Source organism: Danio aesculapii, chromosome 16 (genome assembly GCF_903798145.1).
Source record: "Danio aesculapii chromosome 16, fDanAes4.1, whole genome shotgun sequence".
Classification (NCBI taxonomy): Eukaryota; Metazoa; Chordata; class Actinopteri; order Cypriniformes; family Danionidae; genus Danio; species Danio aesculapii.
In genome coordinates, this window is record NC_079450.1 from 27,762,284 (window position 1) to 27,783,249 (window position 20,966).

General features: G+C 34.8%; 1 protein-coding gene across 1 annotated transcript in view; it reads right to left on the reverse strand.

The window, feature by feature from the left end:
* fam171a1 (family with sequence similarity 171 member A1) overlaps positions 1 to 20,966 on the reverse strand; it is a 50,341-nt gene that overhangs the window by 19,147 nt on the left and 10,228 nt on the right. Inside the window, exons 2-3 of the mRNA XM_056474983.1 lie at positions 7,315 to 7,542; positions 4,742 to 4,834 (exon numbers count right to left, since the gene is read on the reverse strand). Coding sequence (XP_056330958.1) covers positions 4,742 to 4,834; positions 7,315 to 7,542 — 321 coding nt within the window. The remainder of the gene's footprint in view (positions 1 to 4,741; positions 4,835 to 7,314; positions 7,543 to 20,966) is intronic.

Consider the following 20,966-nt stretch of genomic DNA (forward strand, 5'->3'; position numbering starts at 1 on the left):
TGCTTCCTTATTGAATAAAACCACTAATGTTAAATAAATATATACATAAAAGTGTGTTCAGTAGTGGTTTAAACCGATATCAGGTTACTACATCCATAAGTCTAAAATTAAATTCATAAATCATATTGAGCTTTCATATTGAACTTTTGAATGGCAGTGTACATCAAAATATCAGTTATTGACTGATTTCAGATTGGGCATCACGGTGGTGCAGTGGGTAGCACGATTGCCTCACAGCAAGTAGGTTGCTGGTTTGATCCCCAGCTGGGTCAATTGCCATTTCTGTGTGGAGTTTGCATGTTCTCCCTGTGTTTGCGTGGGTTTCCTCTGGGTGCTCTGGTTTCGCCCACAATCCAAACACATGTGGTATAGGTGAATTGAATAAGCTAAATTGGTCATATTGTATGAGTGTGGGTGTTTACCAGTGTTGGGTTGTGACTGGAAGAGCATCCACTGCGTAAAACACATGCTGGATAAGTTGGCGTTTCATTCCGCTGTGACAACCCCTGATTAAGGGTGCACTCACACTATGCTATCCGAACTGTGCCCAGGCGTGTTTCCCACTTCGTTTGAGAAGTGCGAGTGCTCTAAATCAGGCTCAGGCGTGGTCCAGTTGGCCGGCCCTGTCCAAGTTGGAAGAGGTGGTTCAGTTGGGCTTTGGCTTGCAGTGTGAGTGGAAAGTGCGCCAGAGCCCGAAATGTCACTTTTTTCAGGGACAGTTTCATATTGATTTATTAATCATTCTTAATTTTCGATGAACGCAAAACTATCATAGTTAATTAAAGGCGTAAACCCCACGCTGCATGACAGCTGCACTTTCAGGACACCTCGTAATACCTGCAGCACGAGGACTTTTATGACAATTTGTGAGCGTCAAAAGTGGTGGATCTGTTCCGCAAAGTATTTGACTGCATGTCTCTGCATCCCAAACGACTAAAAATAATACAAAAGATACAATTAAAGCAATCTCCACTGTGCTGAGCGAGCGTGCTTCTCTTCTGTTAAACTGAACAGTCGCATCATCGATGATGTAAGCGTGCTCAGGTCCGGTTGGTAAAAAAATGCAACGTGAGTGCTGGCCAAGGGGGAGAGGGGATGTGGGACAATCGCGCTTTGGCATGATTCAAGGCAACTGTACCTAATGAGAGTAAGCCCTAATAAAGGGACTAAGCCGAAAAGAAAATGAACGAATGAATGATTTCAGATTTCTACATGCAAAATAAAACTAGTACGTATGCATGTCCATCCATCCATACATAATTATTTATTTATTTTGTCTAAGTTAATAATAAACTATAACAGGACCATAACAGCAGACCTGCAATGTGTGTGTGTGTGTGTGTGTGTGTGTGTGTGTTACTAGCAATGTATCTGAAACACACTGTTCGGTGTCCTCTGTGCTTTTGTTATGAGTGTGTGGTGATTAAGTGTTTTCAGGCGAATGACTGAGGCGACGCTCTAAATGAGAGAGCAGCGATAGCACTCCTCTGAGAGCCATAAATATGTCTCTTTTTCCACATATCACACACACACACTGACACCAAGGTACAGGTTACACACAAAAAAGATGTTGCTAGGAGGAAAAGTAAAAGGACAATAGTGCAAGTTAGAAGAAAACGAGGCCATGTGGAGACAGAAAAAGGAGGAATGCAAAAGACTGGATGAAAAAGTGAATTCTCTTCATTCTTGTGTTGTGTTTATGTGCACTGTGTGGAGCGGCTCAACTTTATGTGGCATCCCGCTCACTTAGAACATTTTAATTAGCACGAATGTCATGAGCCACGTGGAGAGATTACAAAATTCTAAATTGATATTGATGCTGGGTTCACACTACACAATACTTATCCATTATGATAATCCATCTATTTTTATACACATTTTGGATTTTTCACATAAAAAAAAAGATTGATGGCATTGCCAAGTTGTGCATGAATGTTGAAAATGTTCATTAAAACACTTATGAACATAACTGAGAAAGATAAACTTTTTATTCAAGAAAAAATGTGCATAAACTGTGGTGGAAACCGAATTCCAGTATGCGCATTAAAAAGTGATGTGATTTAGGCATCATGTGATGATAAAAATTGACATCATTAATGGAGAAACATTGTTTAAGAACAATTCTCTTCAAGGCTGCGTTTATCACACAATTCATTTTTTTGTTTTATCATGTTTTTAAGATGTAATTACTTGGGATGCTCCGATAAGGATTTTTTCAGCCGACACAGAGTACTAATTCTTTGTCATAGTGATCGGCTGATACCTAGAACTGATTCTAATGCTTCAAGCTTATAATGCATAAAGCACATTTCCCTCCAAGTATGCTACTCCTTACCTAAAAGAATAAAGTAAGGATGCTGCATATAATCCCTTAAACACGTCTTGTATAACTATTTAGTGTGGACGTGTAATGGTCAGAAGCAGCTTTACAGAATATAACAGATAAAGCATATTTAAAAAATGGTAAGAAATGACTAACAGTGCAATTTAAAAACATTGCAATTGATGGAAGAATTCAACATGTCTCAATGAAGAAACAGCTTGAAGCGTAGACTTTTATACATAAGTAGTTAAAATGCACACCATAACACATTACTTGCATTATCTAGGCCTATAAATTAATGTCTATTGCAATAACTAAGCCTATATTAGAAAAAGTTAGATTATTAAATAAGTCAAAAAATATTTAAGTAATTAATATTTCCATCCAGGTTTTAGTGAACTTGCAATATTATCAAAAGCACCTTTCGTTTCTTGTATGTAAAAAGGCCTAAATGCATGCAAGGCCATTAAAATATTTGCTCATCTCCAACTCTTAGTAGCAGCTCTATGATCGCAGCTTCAGACAGTCACAGCAGCTGAATAAGAGAGCGGGGGATTTTCTATATTGCACTATTCATTTAACCTAACAAATATAAAGCTTAGAACATCACGGTGTCTCTCGCAATCTGTTCTCTTGCTCATTCACTACCTCTGCACGTCGTAACACTGCTGAGGAGCGCATACGCGTCTTCCTCAGTGTGTAAACTCGTAAACAAACACTTGTGATCGGTTCATGAGATCGGCCAGATTGACGAGTACCAATCGAGTCATGAAATGTGATTATCGGCCGATACCGATCTCCGGCCGATCAATCGGAGCATCCCTAGTAATTACAGAATTTTCAGTATTTTAATATTATTAACCCCAATATACTATTATTACTATTTATCCATATTTCAATAGTTGAGCTGATAAATATTTAAAATAATATAACTTTACGTTTTTGTCACAATGTAAAGGTTTATTTTATTTAACTTGATAGCCTATGCTTAATGAATGTAAACACTTTCGTCTTACAGATAATCTCCACCCTGTAAAACAAGGATCATTTCTATAATGGAAAAAGGCAAAATGCTGATGATGAATGATTTTTGCAGTGTTTACAATAAATAACAAATAGAAGGTTTCAAACGTTGAAACTACAAACACGCTGACACACACACACACACACGCACACACACACACGCACACACACGCACGCACATGCACGCACACGCACACACGCACGCACACACACACACACATGGGATAATTGAGGCAGTTTTAATGAGTGACTCCAGACACACCCTCACTTTCTCCTTCACATTTCACCTTCATTACAGGTAGATCATTAACACACTCTTTTCAGTCCCCAGTGAAGCACTGTGTGTATGTGTTGTCATGTGTGAACAAATAATATGTTGCTATTAAAAGGTAAAAGAAAATTATTAAAAGTATGAGAAATGCTTTTAACCCACATTCCTATAATCTTTGTTCCTAAATTATTTATGACTTCTAGAATTACCCATAAAGCAATTATATAATCACTGTAATTTAAAATGTAATAACTTTATTATATTTTTTTTTATTAACAGTGTTCATGCACATTTTTACTACTAAAATTCCATGACTTTTTCATGATTTTTCCAAGACTTAAGTAAATTTTCATGACCAAATGTTTCATGCAATGTCTACATACACGTGGTAAAATAAAAACAACGCATGTTCAAATTTAGTACAGCATATCATAAAACGCGCAGCAATCTATTTAGTTTCAATTTATATTTATATCTATGTCAAATTGATTTAGATAATGCTTACACCGCACTAATAATGTCAGAGTATGTGATTGACCAAGAACAGAAAAAAAGTCAATAACCTATATTTAAGTATACAGATATCTGTTTTTCATGACTTTTCCAAAACTTTTCCAGGCCTGGAAAAAGCCATGTCAAAATTCCATGACTTTTCCAGGTTTTCCATGACCGTGTGAACCCTGTATTAAAGAACTAACATTGATTTATGATTCACCTAGATTATATTAAAACATAATTCAGTTGCTATTAGCCAGCTCTGCTTTTTCGACAATATTTCTTACAGTATCTGTCCTGCAAATCTACAAATCTATAGATACAAATGTATAGATATTGCATGCTCTCAAAAAAATATTTTGCTGCTTGTTCAAACTTATTTAAAACTAATTGAAACGGCACAATTCTTCAGGTTTTTGCAGGACAACAGAATTGCTTTGTTCAATCCACTTAAATTTGTAAAAACTAATAATCTAACTTAATTCATTCATGTTGACCCAATACAAATGAACTGTGTGGAACCCAGCATTTTTTTACAGTGCGATTCAAAATTTCTATCTTGCTGGTATGATTATCAATAAACAAGCAGAAAAACAAACAAACTGATGACTGTTGCCAAGTTTTTTTACCTTGATATCCAGAGACAATCTCCACCACATCTTCATAAACCATCAGAGTAGCAGCTCGTTCAGGAAGCAGATCCAGACTGAGAGATGAAAACACTTGAAAACAAACCAAAAATGTACAATTAGAAAAATCACTCACAACCTAGCTATAAAGAATTTTGCCCATATTATCACAATATCTCACCGTTTCATTCTTCTTCATTATTTGAAGCAAAATGATCTGCTATTTACAATACCGTGTGCTACTTCAAAAATGGAGTCCTGAAACATCTGCATGATTGTTCTTTGTAAGCTGATTTTCTTTTGTCTGCTACTAGTTAGTAGGTTAATCTCATTAGCCGCATTATTGCATTCGATTTATTTCTATCAGCTTTCTGCACTGTAGCTCCACTCTAGTTTTATTTCTCATTCCTGATCCTCTAAAGGCAAGGGACCCACAGGATGTGTCAGTCACTGAGAGTTACAGTACAATTAATCCATCCCCCTAATACAGCCTTCAAAGACAAGAAACAAGGCATTGTTCAGGCATAATGAAAAAACAGGATTGTTCTGCACATGTAGACAGTTGATTTTACAGTTAACTACTAATGTATAAAACAAAAAATAGAAAAATGGGCTCAGAACAAGAAGTAAATAGCTTGACCAGCGTTTGGGACCAACATTAGCTTTACATCAGAAGCTACAAATGAGATAGGCTTCACTTTAATAAAATGTGCAGTATATAATTAGATGTGTAACAATGCACAAAAAAAAGAGACATTTGCATGTATTGTTGCTTACCTCAGGATTCAGTAGAGCAGATTAATGAATATGTACTCATTTGTTAAAGGTCCAGTGAAATTAAAATAGTATTTTTTTTAGAAGTTACACCCGATTCACACAGGGCTTCAATCTCAACGCTTAATGGAGGGGGTGTCTGAAGCTGGGGCTGACACCATCGTCATAGCAGCGCCAGCCAATGAAATTAATCCACAATCAGCTAGGGCCTGTCTGAGCTAGGGTATTTGCATAAAGCGATCTGACGCTGACGCTTAAATTAGGGCTTGAAAAGTTGAGAAATCCCCAAGTTCTGCAGCGAGCAACGCCGCTGAAGCAGCGCCGATGGATTCACAATTCACTTCGGCAAAGCTTGACGTCACCCATTCAAAGTGAATGGAAAGCATTGACTGACGCCCTGTGTGAATGCGCCGTTATCAGAATGCAAGTCTTCAAGGACATCTATAAGGTAGCGTGGTACAAAACAGTGACAAAATTCACATTTTAAAGACATAAAACTGATATAAATACACCTAAATGGATCAATGTTTTTCAACAAATTTTGACCAAAGAAATGCTCTCTAGTATCTGATATGTCCCGCCCCCTTCAAGACGTTCTTAATTTCTTTTCAATTTCAATTTACCTTTATTTGTATAGCGCTTATACAATGTAGATTGTGTCAAAGCAGCTTCACATAAAAGGTCATAGTAAATAGGAACAGTGTAGTTCAGTTTGTAGTGTTTAAGTTCAGTTTAGCTCAGTTCAGTGTGTTTTCATTTAATCTGCTTGAGCTCAACCACTCACTGCCTTTAGAAAGGGGAGGGGCTACTCTGTCCCATCCTCTCTTTGCCTTTTCAGTTAAAATTACGTCAAACATCGAACAAAAAATAAAAGCACATTTCAAAGCACTTCACTGGACCTTTGACAGCAGATCACTAAACAAACTGCACATTTTATTTAAATATAATAAATTATTTGTTTTTCTTATGGATAAAAAAAAATACAGCATACAAAACATTCCATATTCTAATAAATATAGTTTAAATTAGAACTTTAAATTTATTTGCAGTTATTTGTTTATATAAATTCACCATTTATACAGACTTTCTGCAGGTTTCTTCAAGTCAAATTTAATACATTTTAAGACCTTTTAAGAGCATTATGAATTAGATTTTAGTCTTATACAGGGCTAAACAGAAAGGATTTTTGTCTAATGGTTACTTCTGCAAGCAGATTTTGAATTAATGGACGATCATGTGAAGGGATGTGTTGCTTCAGTTTTCTTTCCCTGATAACGGAATTTAATAGGAAAAATTTGCTGTCTAACGGCTGTTGTGAATCGTATCTCTTTGCAATAAAAACCTTAAATACAAAAAAAATAATGTTTTGAGATGGATTATTGTTGATTGGGTGTTGGCCTAATTGGGTATCTTTACTTGGACAAAGAAAAATTAAGAAAGTTAAAATTAAGACCAGTTTAAAATTATTTTGTTTTTTAAATTTAAGACATTTTAAGACTTTAGGACCCCTGCGGACACCCTGTGATATCTGATGCCTGTTAATTATTTGAAAATTCTCCAGCATTTGTATCCAATCTATAATAACTGAATTGAATCAGGAATCGAGTATCAAATCATAAATTAAATGGCTTGAAATTAGAGCTTTTCAAATCCCAACTTGATTTAGATAAATGCTAAGTTTTACTTTTTAAAATTGTTATTAATTATAGCTTTGAAGAATAAACTTCAAGTGAGAATTAGATGACCGGAAGAGTAAAATAAATCTAGAATCATTTCATTATTCAAAATGGAGTGTTTACCAGGCAGCCTGCTGGGTCTCCACGGAACAGAGTTGGGCACATAACCACGCTTGGTAGCGGTGACTACAAGCAGGTCAACCAGTCGATAGGGGAAGCGGATGAAGGCATTGCCATCTGCACCAGAAACATCAGAGGAAACAGGAGTGTGGTTGGTGAAGACCTCCACCGTGACGCCAGACAGAGGCTGATGAGTGCTGGAGTCACTCAGGTGAACCTTCAGCACCACTTCTGCAAAAAATAAAAATAAAAAAAATTCAACGGTCACATTTTGCTGCACGAACTCATGTGTTTAATGTATAAATTTAACATGAGTATTTTGCCATTCAATATTTGAGTCTGACATCAGTTTCTCTTTAAATTATTCAAGAGCAACACCTGGGTATTTGAAGAATTTTTGATATTTTAAAATAAATTTTAATGTGAAATGAATACGCCATTTAGTAGGACAATATCTCGATTCAGCGTATATCGACATCATGATGTGTGTATGTAATAGACACAGAATGACCAATGATATGTAGGGGATTAAAGATCACCAAAACACTATAGTTCAGAACATACCTGATTTATGGATTAATTGCTTTGAACCATAATGGAGTTTATGTTTTTCATCGCTTTTTAAGGCATGTGACTGTATTCAAGTGAGTTTGAAGTATTTGTGTGTAAGAAGTTATAAAGTTTGTAGCTTTTAATTAAATTTAATTCTCTTCACGGTGTAAATTAAATAGTAGACCATTAATATCTGATCATTCATCTTCTGTTCATGAACATAGCTAGACTATCCAGAAAACAATACACTGTTAATTGAATTTTAATCTTTGGTATATTGACTTTTTATTGTTATTTGATTATTATATTTTATGCCGATGCATTCGGCAATAAAATTACCCTATTAATTGTAAAATAATGAATACTGTCTGAAGAGAGCTATTTAAGTCATCTGGTACAGTTAATATATGTATTAGTATTGGAAGAAACAAAATATTGAAAGCATTCTTTTCCTCCTATCTATATATACAGGAGGAAAAGAACGCTTGCAATATGTTTCTTCCAATAATTTGAATCTAATATATGCCAACAACTTCTTAAAATTCTGCATAAGCTCGCATCTATTGCATTTTTATTTACAAATATTTATTTTTTCAATGGACAGAATACAAATCTAGACTACAACTGTATACATCTTAAAATATTTAGCTTTGTAGCTCATTAACATTATTCATCCCCATTTTAATTATTCCAAACATCAATTCACTGTTTTGTTACTGTAACTCACACACTGGTTTTTAAATCCCAAAAAAATATGTGAAAATGATGCAAAATAGATCAACTATACATATGATTTGAGGCCAGCGTGATATTGGGGGGAAAAAAACGACATGAAAAATATGTTCTTTTGCTGTAATATATGAAAATTTCACCAACTGACGCTACATGGAAAAAAGAACAATTTACAGAAAAAAGAAATGGAAAATATCAAATTAACAAAGATTATATTGGCAATAATATATACGTGCAATCTTGCATACATGCTGAGGAAAAAAATAGCATCATGACTTACCACTTTAATGACAGAAGCAATTTTGAAGCTCTGAATTAAAACCTTTAGTTTAGGCTTACAATTTATTGAGGTTACGTTTTATGCAAGACAAGAAGCAATCAGTGCACATACGAGCCTGGCAGAATCGACCATCAGCAACAGCCAATAAAAATGAGTAACTGCATTACGTCTGACCCTCTTTAATTACATAAAGTGCACCCTAATGCTGGCGATGAACAATGTTCTTCAAACTCCCTTTTCATAGAAATCCTCACAGGGCACTTAAGGGAAAGGACCAATCAGCACTCAGAGAAACCCCCCAACATCCTCAGCACAGGCCAATGGAAACGACAGCTGAAAACAATGGGCTGCTTTCCTTCCTCTAGGAAACTCCGGCTCCATAAGGAAGCCACTGGAAAAACACTTCCTTTTCATGTAGTGATAAATTCCACATGAACAAATCAAAGAAAGGGACATGTTCTTGGGTAAAGACAGACTACTGCAATTAAATACTGCTATAGTGGAAAAATAGGGTTAATTGGAAATGCATTCAACGCGTTTAATCACAAGGCTGATTCTAAAAGAAATAGTTCACCCAAAAATAAATTAATTAAAAAAAAAAAGATGATTTTTTTTAAGAATGTTGCAAACCAGAAGGGATTTTAGGGCAATTTAAGGCAATTTTCGCGCTCATTTTATCATTAAGCTGGTTCTGTAAATCTCTAGCTCCTGCTTTCAGATGGAGAGCAACAGTTCCCTGACAAGCTAGACAAAAATCAAAGACGTGACTGTGAAATCGAAGATAATGATTATGCAATGTGATTGCTGTTTGCATTGCATCTAAGTGATCGATGGCTCTGTATTGCTGATACATCTAAAAATATGGTTGTCAAAAGTAGAGTTCGGTACCAGTCAATACAAAAAGATGAAAAACATTCATTTCACGGTAACATTTGAGCAGAATTGACTGTGATTGGCCATGAGGGTCTTTAGTTCACTAAGTGCAAACACATATACATGGACACTAGAGTGTTTCAAAGCCACAAAAATCAGTTGATCCATAAGCTGATCTTTCGTAAGCCAGCTCACAGAAAGACCAGCTGATAAACGCGACTTTGAAACATCTGTTTGCACTCGATGAACTGATGACGTTCACGACTGGGCCACTATAAGATTCTGACGGTATGATAACCTTCGATAAAAAAATATCATGGTTTTACGGTATTGTGATTACTGCTCTAAAATATCTTTTTTTTAAATGTCTGGGTAAAAAACAACAACTTTTTTCTCTTTTGAACAATATATTTTATTTTGAGAAACATTTAAAATATTTTGGAACAGTAAACATGTCGGGCTAAATGAATTATTGACTTCTGCTGTCTTCATTTGTTTCAAAAACAGATTTTTTTTTTTACAATTAAAAAAAAAGCAGCTTTTGATATCTTTTCTGCTGGAGATACTGTTATCCTAAAAAAAATCTTATTCATACCTTAGGAAAGGTATTACAGAGCATTTTGATGGTTTTAAAACCTTGACTTCTCCAAACTGCGGTATATCTTGAAAACGGTTATCCTCCCATGCCCATTCACGACCAATCAGAGTAATTTTTGGTGAGCATGTGAACACAATGGCCAATCAGCAGTGTTTAAAAATGTGCCATAGTTGTGTGATTATTAGTCACGGCAAATCAATTAAGTTCCCATCTCTGTTTGATTTCCTGAATCTCTTCTTTGTGGCGTATTTGCAGTTTCCTCATGAGAGCGTGTTCTGAAGATATTTACTACTGATCACAGAGCTGTGCTTCTCTGACAAAATGTATATCACCATCGCAGCTTTTACCAAATCGTGATTTCTTTTTATTTTGATTTATTCTGCAGCCCTATGTCATTGACATACTATGGAAGTCAACGGCTAGCAGTTAACAAAATTCCCCAAACCATCATCTTTTGTGCTCAGCAGATACTCAAACAGGTTTGGAAAAATTTAAATGGTGACTAAATGACAAATTTTCAAGTTTAGGTGAGCTTTCTCTTTAATTCTATTATTGTGTAAATTTTACACAAAACCTGTCTGTTTGCTTTCAATCCATAAAGTGCAAAGCCTGACCATCATAAAAGACAAAAGAAAAACAGAAATGGTTTTGTTCAGTGTGAATGTTAACTTCCTGCCCTTTTCTACCAAGTAACAATCAGACAATGTGGAAAATAATTCATGTATTAGCAAAATGAAAACCAGAAGAGCACAAACGGTTAACACACTCACACTATAACTGCCAAGTAGATTAATCTGTACATTTATCTAACACACACCATTACATAAAGATTTATGAAGATCTTTAGTTGATTTCATTATTTCATAAAAAAAAAATCCTCATGGTTCAAACACATTGCAGACATATTTAAATAAAAAGATAAGAGCAAAAGCACAGCATAACTTTCACACAACCGCGTCTTTGAAATCTATCAAATAAGAAAGTGGTTCAGATGCACTGACGCACATGCACGTACAAAGTAACACAAATGCATTAACATCACCCTTTTCTCTATTGCTTTGTCAGTGAAAGGCAGCGTGTACAGGTGCTGACCACTCCTAAACAGCACGTACAGTATACAAACTCTACAGAGCTCAGAATAATACATGCTAAATAAAGAATTACATATAGTCATCATCAAGCCTTGAATTACCCTGAAGGAGTTTATCCTGCAGTAATTGACTGGCATTTGTGTGATATTCTATTTATACATGGGTAGTTTCCACACAAACAAAGGAAGGTGAAAAACTGATCTGAGTTAAACTGAGCACAAATCTCTCGGCGCCAGTGATGTAGTGGTTAGTGCGTCGACACATGCACTCCAGTGCTCACGGCGACCTGAGTTCGATTCCGCATCGCGGTCCTATGCCGATCCTTCCCCTCTCTCTGCTCCCCATGCTTTCCTGTCAATACTCTCTACTGTCCTGTCTAATAAAGGTAAAAACCCTGAAAAAATAAAAATAAAAAAAATCTTGCACAAATCTTATGGGGAAAAAATGGACCTTAAACTAAACTAACAAATAAAAATAATATTAAATATTAATTTATAGTAAAAATTAATTATGTTAAATTATACAATTATAAACAAACAACGTCTAAATAATGCTTGCAGAAAATTCAATAAAAGTTATGTTTTTCAATTTTGCAAGACTTCTTTTAAAAATATTACCCACACCTAAACCTTTAAAAGGTAGTTAGCTGCAAAACGACAAAAGAGGCATTTCATCTAACCAATAAAAGTGTACTTTGAGCAGACAATAATAAAAATAATGACTATAATACAGTTTATAATTGATATTTTGTCACTTTCCTAAGTTTTGCCCATTTGCTAGCAAGAGTTTTATTCATTTAGAATTTAGTGTGATCACTTATTGTTTTAGATTTCTTAATTGGTGAGAATAAGTTTGTGGTTATAATTGGTAACAAATATATCTGTTATACTGAATTATTAAAGATTGTTTCCCTTATTTTGACATTTCCACAAAAGATAAATAAAAAATGTAAGCACTTTAATTACATTTAATATGCTTGCTGTGTATGTAAAATCACTTTTGTAAATCTACTTTAAAGTGGACACTAAAAGTAGACGTCTCATCTTTGACCCTTATATATAATAATAAAAAGTCTGTTAGTGAAGCTGTAATTTTGGCCCTTTCAGCCAATTAAAGTGCAGCAGCAGCAGAGGTGGGGTGGTTCAGTCACAGGGGACACATGTGTCATAGTGAGGGGGAGGTGGATATTGATCCCACTGGAGAGACACTGAGGAGCTCTATAGTTTAATCCAGGCTGACTTGGAGAGACATTCGACCACAGACCAATCAGATCATAAGTCATTCAGAACACTTGACACAATGTACATATATCACAACAGCCATGGAACAGTTAAGCAGAGAGCCCCCCATTTAATTTCCTTTTATTTAGTCCGAAATGATGTTTAACAGAGCAAGGAAATTTTCATAGTATGTCTGATAATATTTTTCTTCTGGAGAAAGTCTTATTGGTTTTATTTTGGCTAGAATAAAAGCAGTTAAATTTTTTTGGTCAATATTATTAGTCCCTTTAAGCTATATATTTTTTCGACAGTCTCCAGAACAAACCATCGTTATACAATAACTTGCCTAATTACCCTAACCTGCCTAGTTAACCTAATTAACCTAGTTAAGCCTTAAAATGTCACTTTAAAGCTAAATACTAGTGTCTTGAAAAATATCTATATTATGACATTATGAATATTATTTACTGTCATCATGGCAAAGATAAAAACAAATCAGTTATTAGAAATGACTTATTAAAACTATTCTGTTTAGAAAAAATGTGTTGAAAAAATCCTCTCTGTTAAACAGAAATTTGGGAAAAAAATAAACGGGGGGCTAATAATTCAGGGGGATAATAATTCTGACTTCAACTGTACATAACACTGTTCTGTGTTGATGGATAAAATAAAAATGAACTGCAAAAACTGTTAAAAATGGCTGTTTTCCACAAATGCTCATAGATTTTCAAAAATGTTGGTACATTTCCTGCTAGAAAGTAAACAATAAGACCCAAGAACACAATAAACTATAATGATCTCTTTATTTAGGGGTGGGTCACAACAAAAAGAAAAAATATTTTAGGAAAATCCATATTTACGGTTTTATTATTTTTTTTCTTTGCAACGCTGCTGGTTTTACTATTTTGCAAGTTGTACAACCAAACTAATTTTCTTATTTTAAAAAACAAGTCCTTACAAGGTAACAAAATATCAAATACAAAACGAATTTCAGACATTTATGCCAAAGTGGGTGTGGGTAAAAAACTTTGTTATTATTTCCTAATAACAAAGGTATAAATATAAAAAAGGATGTAGTAAAATAGGCATTTCATTCAGAAAGATCAGCAAAAGGGTTTTAGAAAAGTTATTGCAACCTTTCAGACTCCTCGTCACCATTTCTGTTTGCTGTCAAAACAATAGCTCAAAATCACGTTATCTGAGAATTTAACTGACAAAAAACAGGAAGTGCATTTTCGGATTTTAATTTTAGATTACAAGGGCAAACAATTTTTTTCCTTAATGACATGCACTGATGAATTGTTCACCACAAAACTGGCAATGTGAGCTAACAAAATGATAAGGGTTAGTTTTGATTTGTACTTTAAGACTTTCACATGGTCAGGCATTAATTAAGTCTCATTTACTTTCACTTTAGGTAACCAACTGTGTTTCTATGTAAATCTTTTAAAGTCCTGCAATGAGGCACTGTTTTTTTAAAAGCTTAAAAAAATGGCCGTGAATGGCCGGTAAAAAAAAACTGTAAAAATGCTACAGTAAAAACCTGTAAACTGGTTAATGGTATGTTTCCTTAATAATATGACTTTCCCAGAATTCCCTGTATGGCACATCACTTTTTATGCTTTTTGTTGACATTATTATGGATCTTTTTAGTTGTTTCCCCATCAGTTATGTACATTAGAGATTTATGTGGCATCTAATGTTGATAGACAATGTTTATTTTATGACTTTAATTTTATGCGTGTTACCATACTGGTGCTTAGTAGCTGTGTGAATGACACTGAGCACCTTCTGTATATTGATACACTTTTCTGCTTGTGGGAAAAGTTGTTTGTGATGAGCATTGGTTCATTAAATAACTTACTCATCACCACCAGCATATGGCTGTGTTAACGTGGCTAACAAAAGACGTGTAAATGTTGGTAATTCAAAATACAGACATATTACATCTATAAATTAATAAAAATACGGCAGTTTACTATAAAAATTAGAATATACTTTTACGGTTTGTACTGTATTTTTAACGGTAAAGTACTGGCAACCACAGCTGCCGTTTTTTTACGGATTTATTTTTTTACAGTGTATCGCTGTGTGTGCTCTACGCACTAGGAGTAAAAGCTGCATAGGAGCCTGCAAATGAAGTAACTGGCAAGGCTTTAAAGCACATGAAACTAATGTAGTTTTGTCATTATAAATAGTGAGTGTAATGCATGTCATCATGTTGTATAATACTGTATATAGAGATTGAGGTGCCAATTGCAACTGATACAATGTGTGCTTCAGTACGTTACTATAATAATCCTTAATAAACAGATTGTACAGATGCTTAACTTTAAAAATATACTAAAGAATTTAAAAAAAATTATACCAATCTTCTTTTGATGGGTAGTGTACAAGATGAAAACATTTGTTTTCCTTTAATTTGATTTACAGAAGACATCCACTAAAATCAGTCATTCAGTGCAGTGTACATACAAAAATAATAACAACAATCAAGAGATTCAACTAATTCATTTCTGCTTGGATATAAGCACAAATCGCTTTGACCAATGCACTATAGAATTCTAAATGATATTTATGCAAATATGTTGAAAATGCTTTGGATTTTTACAAAAGTTAGGGTTAGGTACTATTAATTGCCTTAAGTGTACTGGGAAAAATACTCAAGGCAGCTAAATCATTTCAATAAAAACATTTGAAATAAAACCACACATTCAAAACAGCAGCCACCTGTGGTGTTTTTTCAAAGCACAGGTGCAGGCGGTGTCATCGCAGCAGTCACTGCAGTGTTTACTGTAAGCAGCTTTTGAAATGTTATCCAGCAGTCTGAAGAGAACGCAGTCATCCAACACTAGGTAAATATTTGACTTGAAAAATAGCAGTGAGGAATAATACCAATTTTCCTTTGCCCTCGAGCTCTACTGGGAATTACTGATCCGCACAGAGACCATAAAATAATCCAATGTCTTATGCTCTCTCTTTATTTCTTCACACACAGAAAACCTCCAATGTACAAACCTTGAGCCTTTTACTTAAAATACTCCTTTTATCATGACCTTTTCCCCAAACAAAAAAAAAACACACACACACATACACACACGCGCACAAGTACTGATACTCAAATATATATATATTTTCATTCATTTATTGTTTTATACGGAGCCAATTCTAAAACAGATTAGTCATACACAATTTGAACAGACACGTACACATGCACATACATACAAGAAAGCATTATATTATTTTATATCTGGAAAAACGTAAGAGACCACTGTTATAATCATTTGCCCTTTAGTTTAGTTTTTTTAAAATGTATAATTGTTTTACATATTACTACTGATTAATCACATCTAAAATAGAAGTTTGCATCGACATAATGTGTGTGCACATTATTTATGTATTTACTATGTATATGCGACACACACACACAAAACTATACAAAACAATTGTCACATATTTATTTAAATTATTATAAAATTTGTTTCATATACACGTATATTTTATTTAATTATAAATAAACATTTTCCCAAATATATGCAAGCCTGTGTGTATTTATATATACATAATATACACAGCACACACACACACTTTTATTTTGAATGCCATAAATTGCGATTAATTTTTGCCCAGCACTACTCATTACAGATTTTTTTCTAAATTTTTAACCACAGAATATTTCATGTTGACCTGCATTTTATGTTATTATTTTATAATAGTCATTTTCAGCAAATAAATTATTACTTTCTGCGTAAGAAAATGACAGACAATAAAACAGGAGACAATAAAACACTAGCCAGATTAAAAAAAAAAAAATTGTCATTCCGAATAAAATGCTTCTGATTAAGATAATTGGTGGAGTGTTAACACTTTACATGGAGTGAGGAATTATCTACTCCAATGTTGTGTTTACATGCTCCACTTTCATTCAAAATGCGCACACTATAGATGGTCCTGTTTCCTGCCCTTCTGTCAACATGAGTTCAGTTCCATTATTTCACATGCCGGCTGATTTTATTGTAAAATGTTGCTCTTATAATTAAGCAACAGCATGAATTTGGAGACTATCGCCGGAAGGTAATGTTACAGGCTAAAAAAAAAAATAATGTAAAAATACAGGCATGGGAAACTGGGCTTTTTGGTGGCTGAACCAGCATCTCAACACCCCTCCCTCCTCAAAAAAAAAAAAAACCCAACTAAAAAAAAAACCTGCAGCGTGTAGATGAAGGTCTATACTATAGTCAGGGCTGGTAGGAGCAGGTTGTATTACTGGAAATTAGTGACCTGGAATGTAAAATGTAACACAAGTTGCTGGTCACCACTCATGTGTTTGTGGACTGACATAAGGATGTTTGGCGCTTTTAAAAGCAAGTCAGTTGTGCATTGAAAGCATGTGGATCACCTTATAGCATGTATTCATATCACCCATATATTTATAATATTTGTCACAGTTACGAATCACTGCACTTTAACAAACATCTGCTAATAACCATGATCCGTTTTCGGTTTATTTACAGGTGTGAATTGCCTTATAAGGGTTTTATTTTTGCTCTGTCCACTTTTGATGGTGAAAATTCAACTCTACAGTTACTTTTATTTACATTTTAGTAGTTTGCGACAAGATATTGTTTAAGAAATCATATATGGAGAAATTAGTGTATAGGCAGCTTTATTACCAAGTTTTTTTGTACGGTAAGTTCCAACATTAACCCAAACAATAAATCACTTCAAACTTTATTTAAAAAAATAAAATAAAAAAAAGCATAATGAAGTGGTAAAAACATGAATCACAAAATATGGAAAACAGTCATTTTCCAGAAATTTTTACACAGTGTGTGATCACAGTGTTGTGGCAAACCATGATGTAGAAGCAAAAGTAATCAGTTTATCGCATTTACATGGAAGTTTTATTTTGCTTGATTTTATAAGACGTTGTATCCCATCCCTCGAAAACAAGTACAATTTCATTAGGTTTGAGAAATTTATTGAGGTGGTGTTTACATGGAACATTTTCCTTTGGATTGGATGTCATGTAAACTCACCTAGTAACAAAACACGGAAACCTGTAGTTAACTTTTAACTTAAAAAGGATCAATCTTCTTTCTTTGCGTTTTCCAAAATGTTATTCATTATTGTTCAGCAGATCTGTATCTCTCTCTCTCCCTCTCTCTCTGGGAATTCCCCTCTCCCTCCTCCACTCAATAATACACACATGCTGTGAATCCATGACTTCACCGCTTCATTACACCACACATCATGTCCAGACAGATCTTCCACACAGCTCACATTGACAGCAGCTGGTCTGCAGGTCACATACTGCCCAGCAATGGGATGTACAATACATGCTCAGTCGACATATTGCATGTGGGAGTTGTGTCCAGTCAGCTTTTGGCTAGACATCACAGAAAAAGCCGCACAGTTTGTAACTGTGAGCGTGTATGAGCACAGCATGCTATAAAGTCCATAAGGCACTCTCTGACCAATATTTGTCAATAATAAGCTTCTGAAGCTTTTGAGTACAACTTGAATAGTATTTTGATGTGGTGCTTTCTATTGGCTTGTTCAAAAACATTAATTTTGTCATTATTTACTTTAAACCTGCATGACATTCTTTCTTTCAGCAAATACAAATAGGCATTTTTTTAATAACTGCTTTTCGACATTCAATATAATCATGAATGCAAAACACTGTCATTTCACTCCTGCTGTTAAAGGGATATTTCAGCCTCAAATGAAATTTCCATTATAATTTTCTCACCCACCATCCTTTTTAAACCTTCGTGAGTTTCTTCCTTCTAAACACAAAAGATATTTTGAAGCATACTCGAAGCCAGAGGTCACTGATACCATAGTATTTTTTTCCTACTATGGAAATCAATGGTTACCGGTTTCCAACATTCTTCTAAATATCTTTAATTTCATGTTCAACAGAGAAAATTTTTTTTTAAATAGGCTTTGAATAATCTGACAGTGATGTGTGTGCGCGCATGGGGTGTAACGGTTCACAGAAATCACGGTTCAGTTCGATACAACACAGTGGTGTCACGGTTCGGTATATTTTCGATACAGCAAAATAAGAATAAAAAACAAAGAAGATTTCTCAGAATTAAATTTTTTAATGTATTAAAATTAACATTATAAAAGTTTGATCTTGTTTTTTTTCTTTTACTTTAAACAGTGAGCTATACTTCCGGGGTTTCTGCTTAGCAGCAAATAAAACAAATACTTATTTATACTCAAAACCAAAAAGCTTCCTATAAAAAATAAATATAATATTGTAGTAGTTAAACAAAAAGGAAAAGAACTATTTAGTTTTTAAAATGGAAGTTTTTTTTTTTTCAGAAAGATGTGTCCACCTTTTCTTCAGACAGCACAGATCTGCTTGATTTGACTGTCACCTGCCATTTTAGTGGATCTGAAAGCAGGAATTATCTGACTGAAATGGGCTTATGAAGGAATAATGTAACAGGGCTCTATTACATTTAACATTTTCTTAAAACCCGAAATTTCCACTATTGATTAAGGTCCCACATATCCACAGCTATAAATGTAACGATTTGTGGGAATTGCCTGTCTGAATGCTGTTCCAATTCCAGATAGTGATTCCGTGATGTCAGTGTAAATGAGTTAATATGCTCAAATATTACTGTAAAACAGCTTCCTGTCATAGCAGATGTTACTGTTTTTTCCACCACTCTCTTAGTTGCGGTGATGGTGCGCGACGTATCTGAAGAGCGGTGGGGGTGTGTGCGTGCGATGTACCTGAACGGCGAGGGTGAGTTTTGCTCAACGAATCTGAAGAGCTGGGAAGGATGCGGTGGAGAGGGGTGTGCGACGTATTTAAGGACTGGAGGGAGACGCGCGATTTATCATTCCTTTACGGGCATCCGGGAGTCTCTATGCATTTGCGGGAGACTCCCAAAACTTCCGGGAGACTTGGGATGTTTGGGATTACATTAACGTTACTAGACATTTTGCGAGCTAATGTAGCGCGTGCATGACTGGAGTAGTGTTTGGAGGTGGGCGGGTGTGGTGATATGTGAACAGGTTATTGAGATTGGCTGTTTTGTGTCGGGTCCAGGATTGCTGGGGCCACAGGGGAGAGCCAGCACGAGCAGGCTGACACAGAAAGCAGCAAGATTGCTAATGAGTGCATGCTTTAATAAAGTGATTTTCTGAGTTCAAAAGCGATGTTGTATTGTTTAACATGACAGCGGGGAAGGCAGCATGTTGTCTGCCACATCATTTGGGATGCCATGTTGAGCGTTGTTGCACTGAAAACATTATATTTTGTACATATTCTCTTAATCGAATCGTTCGGTTTGTAATGCGTACCGAACCGAAAGTCTCATACCGAACAGTTCATTACGAATACGAGTATCGTTACACCCATATATATATATATATATATATATATATATATATATATATATATATATATATATATATATATATATATATATATATATATATATATATATATATATATATATATATATATATATATATATATATATATAGCTGTGCGATTAGGCTGTATATCGGTACTGGTGGGATATACAACAGTTCGATGGCAAAATGGTGTACATAAAAAAGAAAACCCCTTAAATCCCTTTGTATTAGGAACTATTTTCTTCACATCTGCAGCTGATGTCAGAACAGCAGAAACCGTTGCTACTTCACCAACATCACTTTAGAGCTAGTGTTTGAATGATTCTCTAGCGCAACGTCTAAAGTGATGACAAAAAAGGTGATTTTGCAGACATTTTAAGATTATAAGTCTGAACGGCATGCCGGTTTCTAATTCTAGGAAATCTCTGTAGACCGATGGCATTTCATGCATGAAATGCCATCGGTCTACAGAGATTTCCTAGAATTTCTCTGTTGCAATCAGGAGATCACAATAGTTAACCCCAAAAAAGCCAAAGCATCGCAAACAGATTACTGCTGTGTATTTGATAGGGAAAATAAACTATACTGCATAAATAAACTGCATAGTTGGAATCTAAACAATTACATTCTCTCCTAAAAAGCCTCAAAAGTACATTATGTTGTCCAATAGCTGCAATATTTATCAAACTGTAGTGACTTTATTGATCTGCTGTCACTCTATAAGGGTAGAGTAATACACAAGAGAGAAGACGCTGCACGAGTGCTGATATTGCAGAATATTGCAAGACTATCAGCCAATCAGATTCGAGAACCAGACAGAACTGTTGTAATTTTTTTGTCATGACATATACCAGGTCCAAGCTCAATCAGTTTAAAGTGAACATGCAATCTCAACAGCCATCTCTGTGAACTGTTTATTT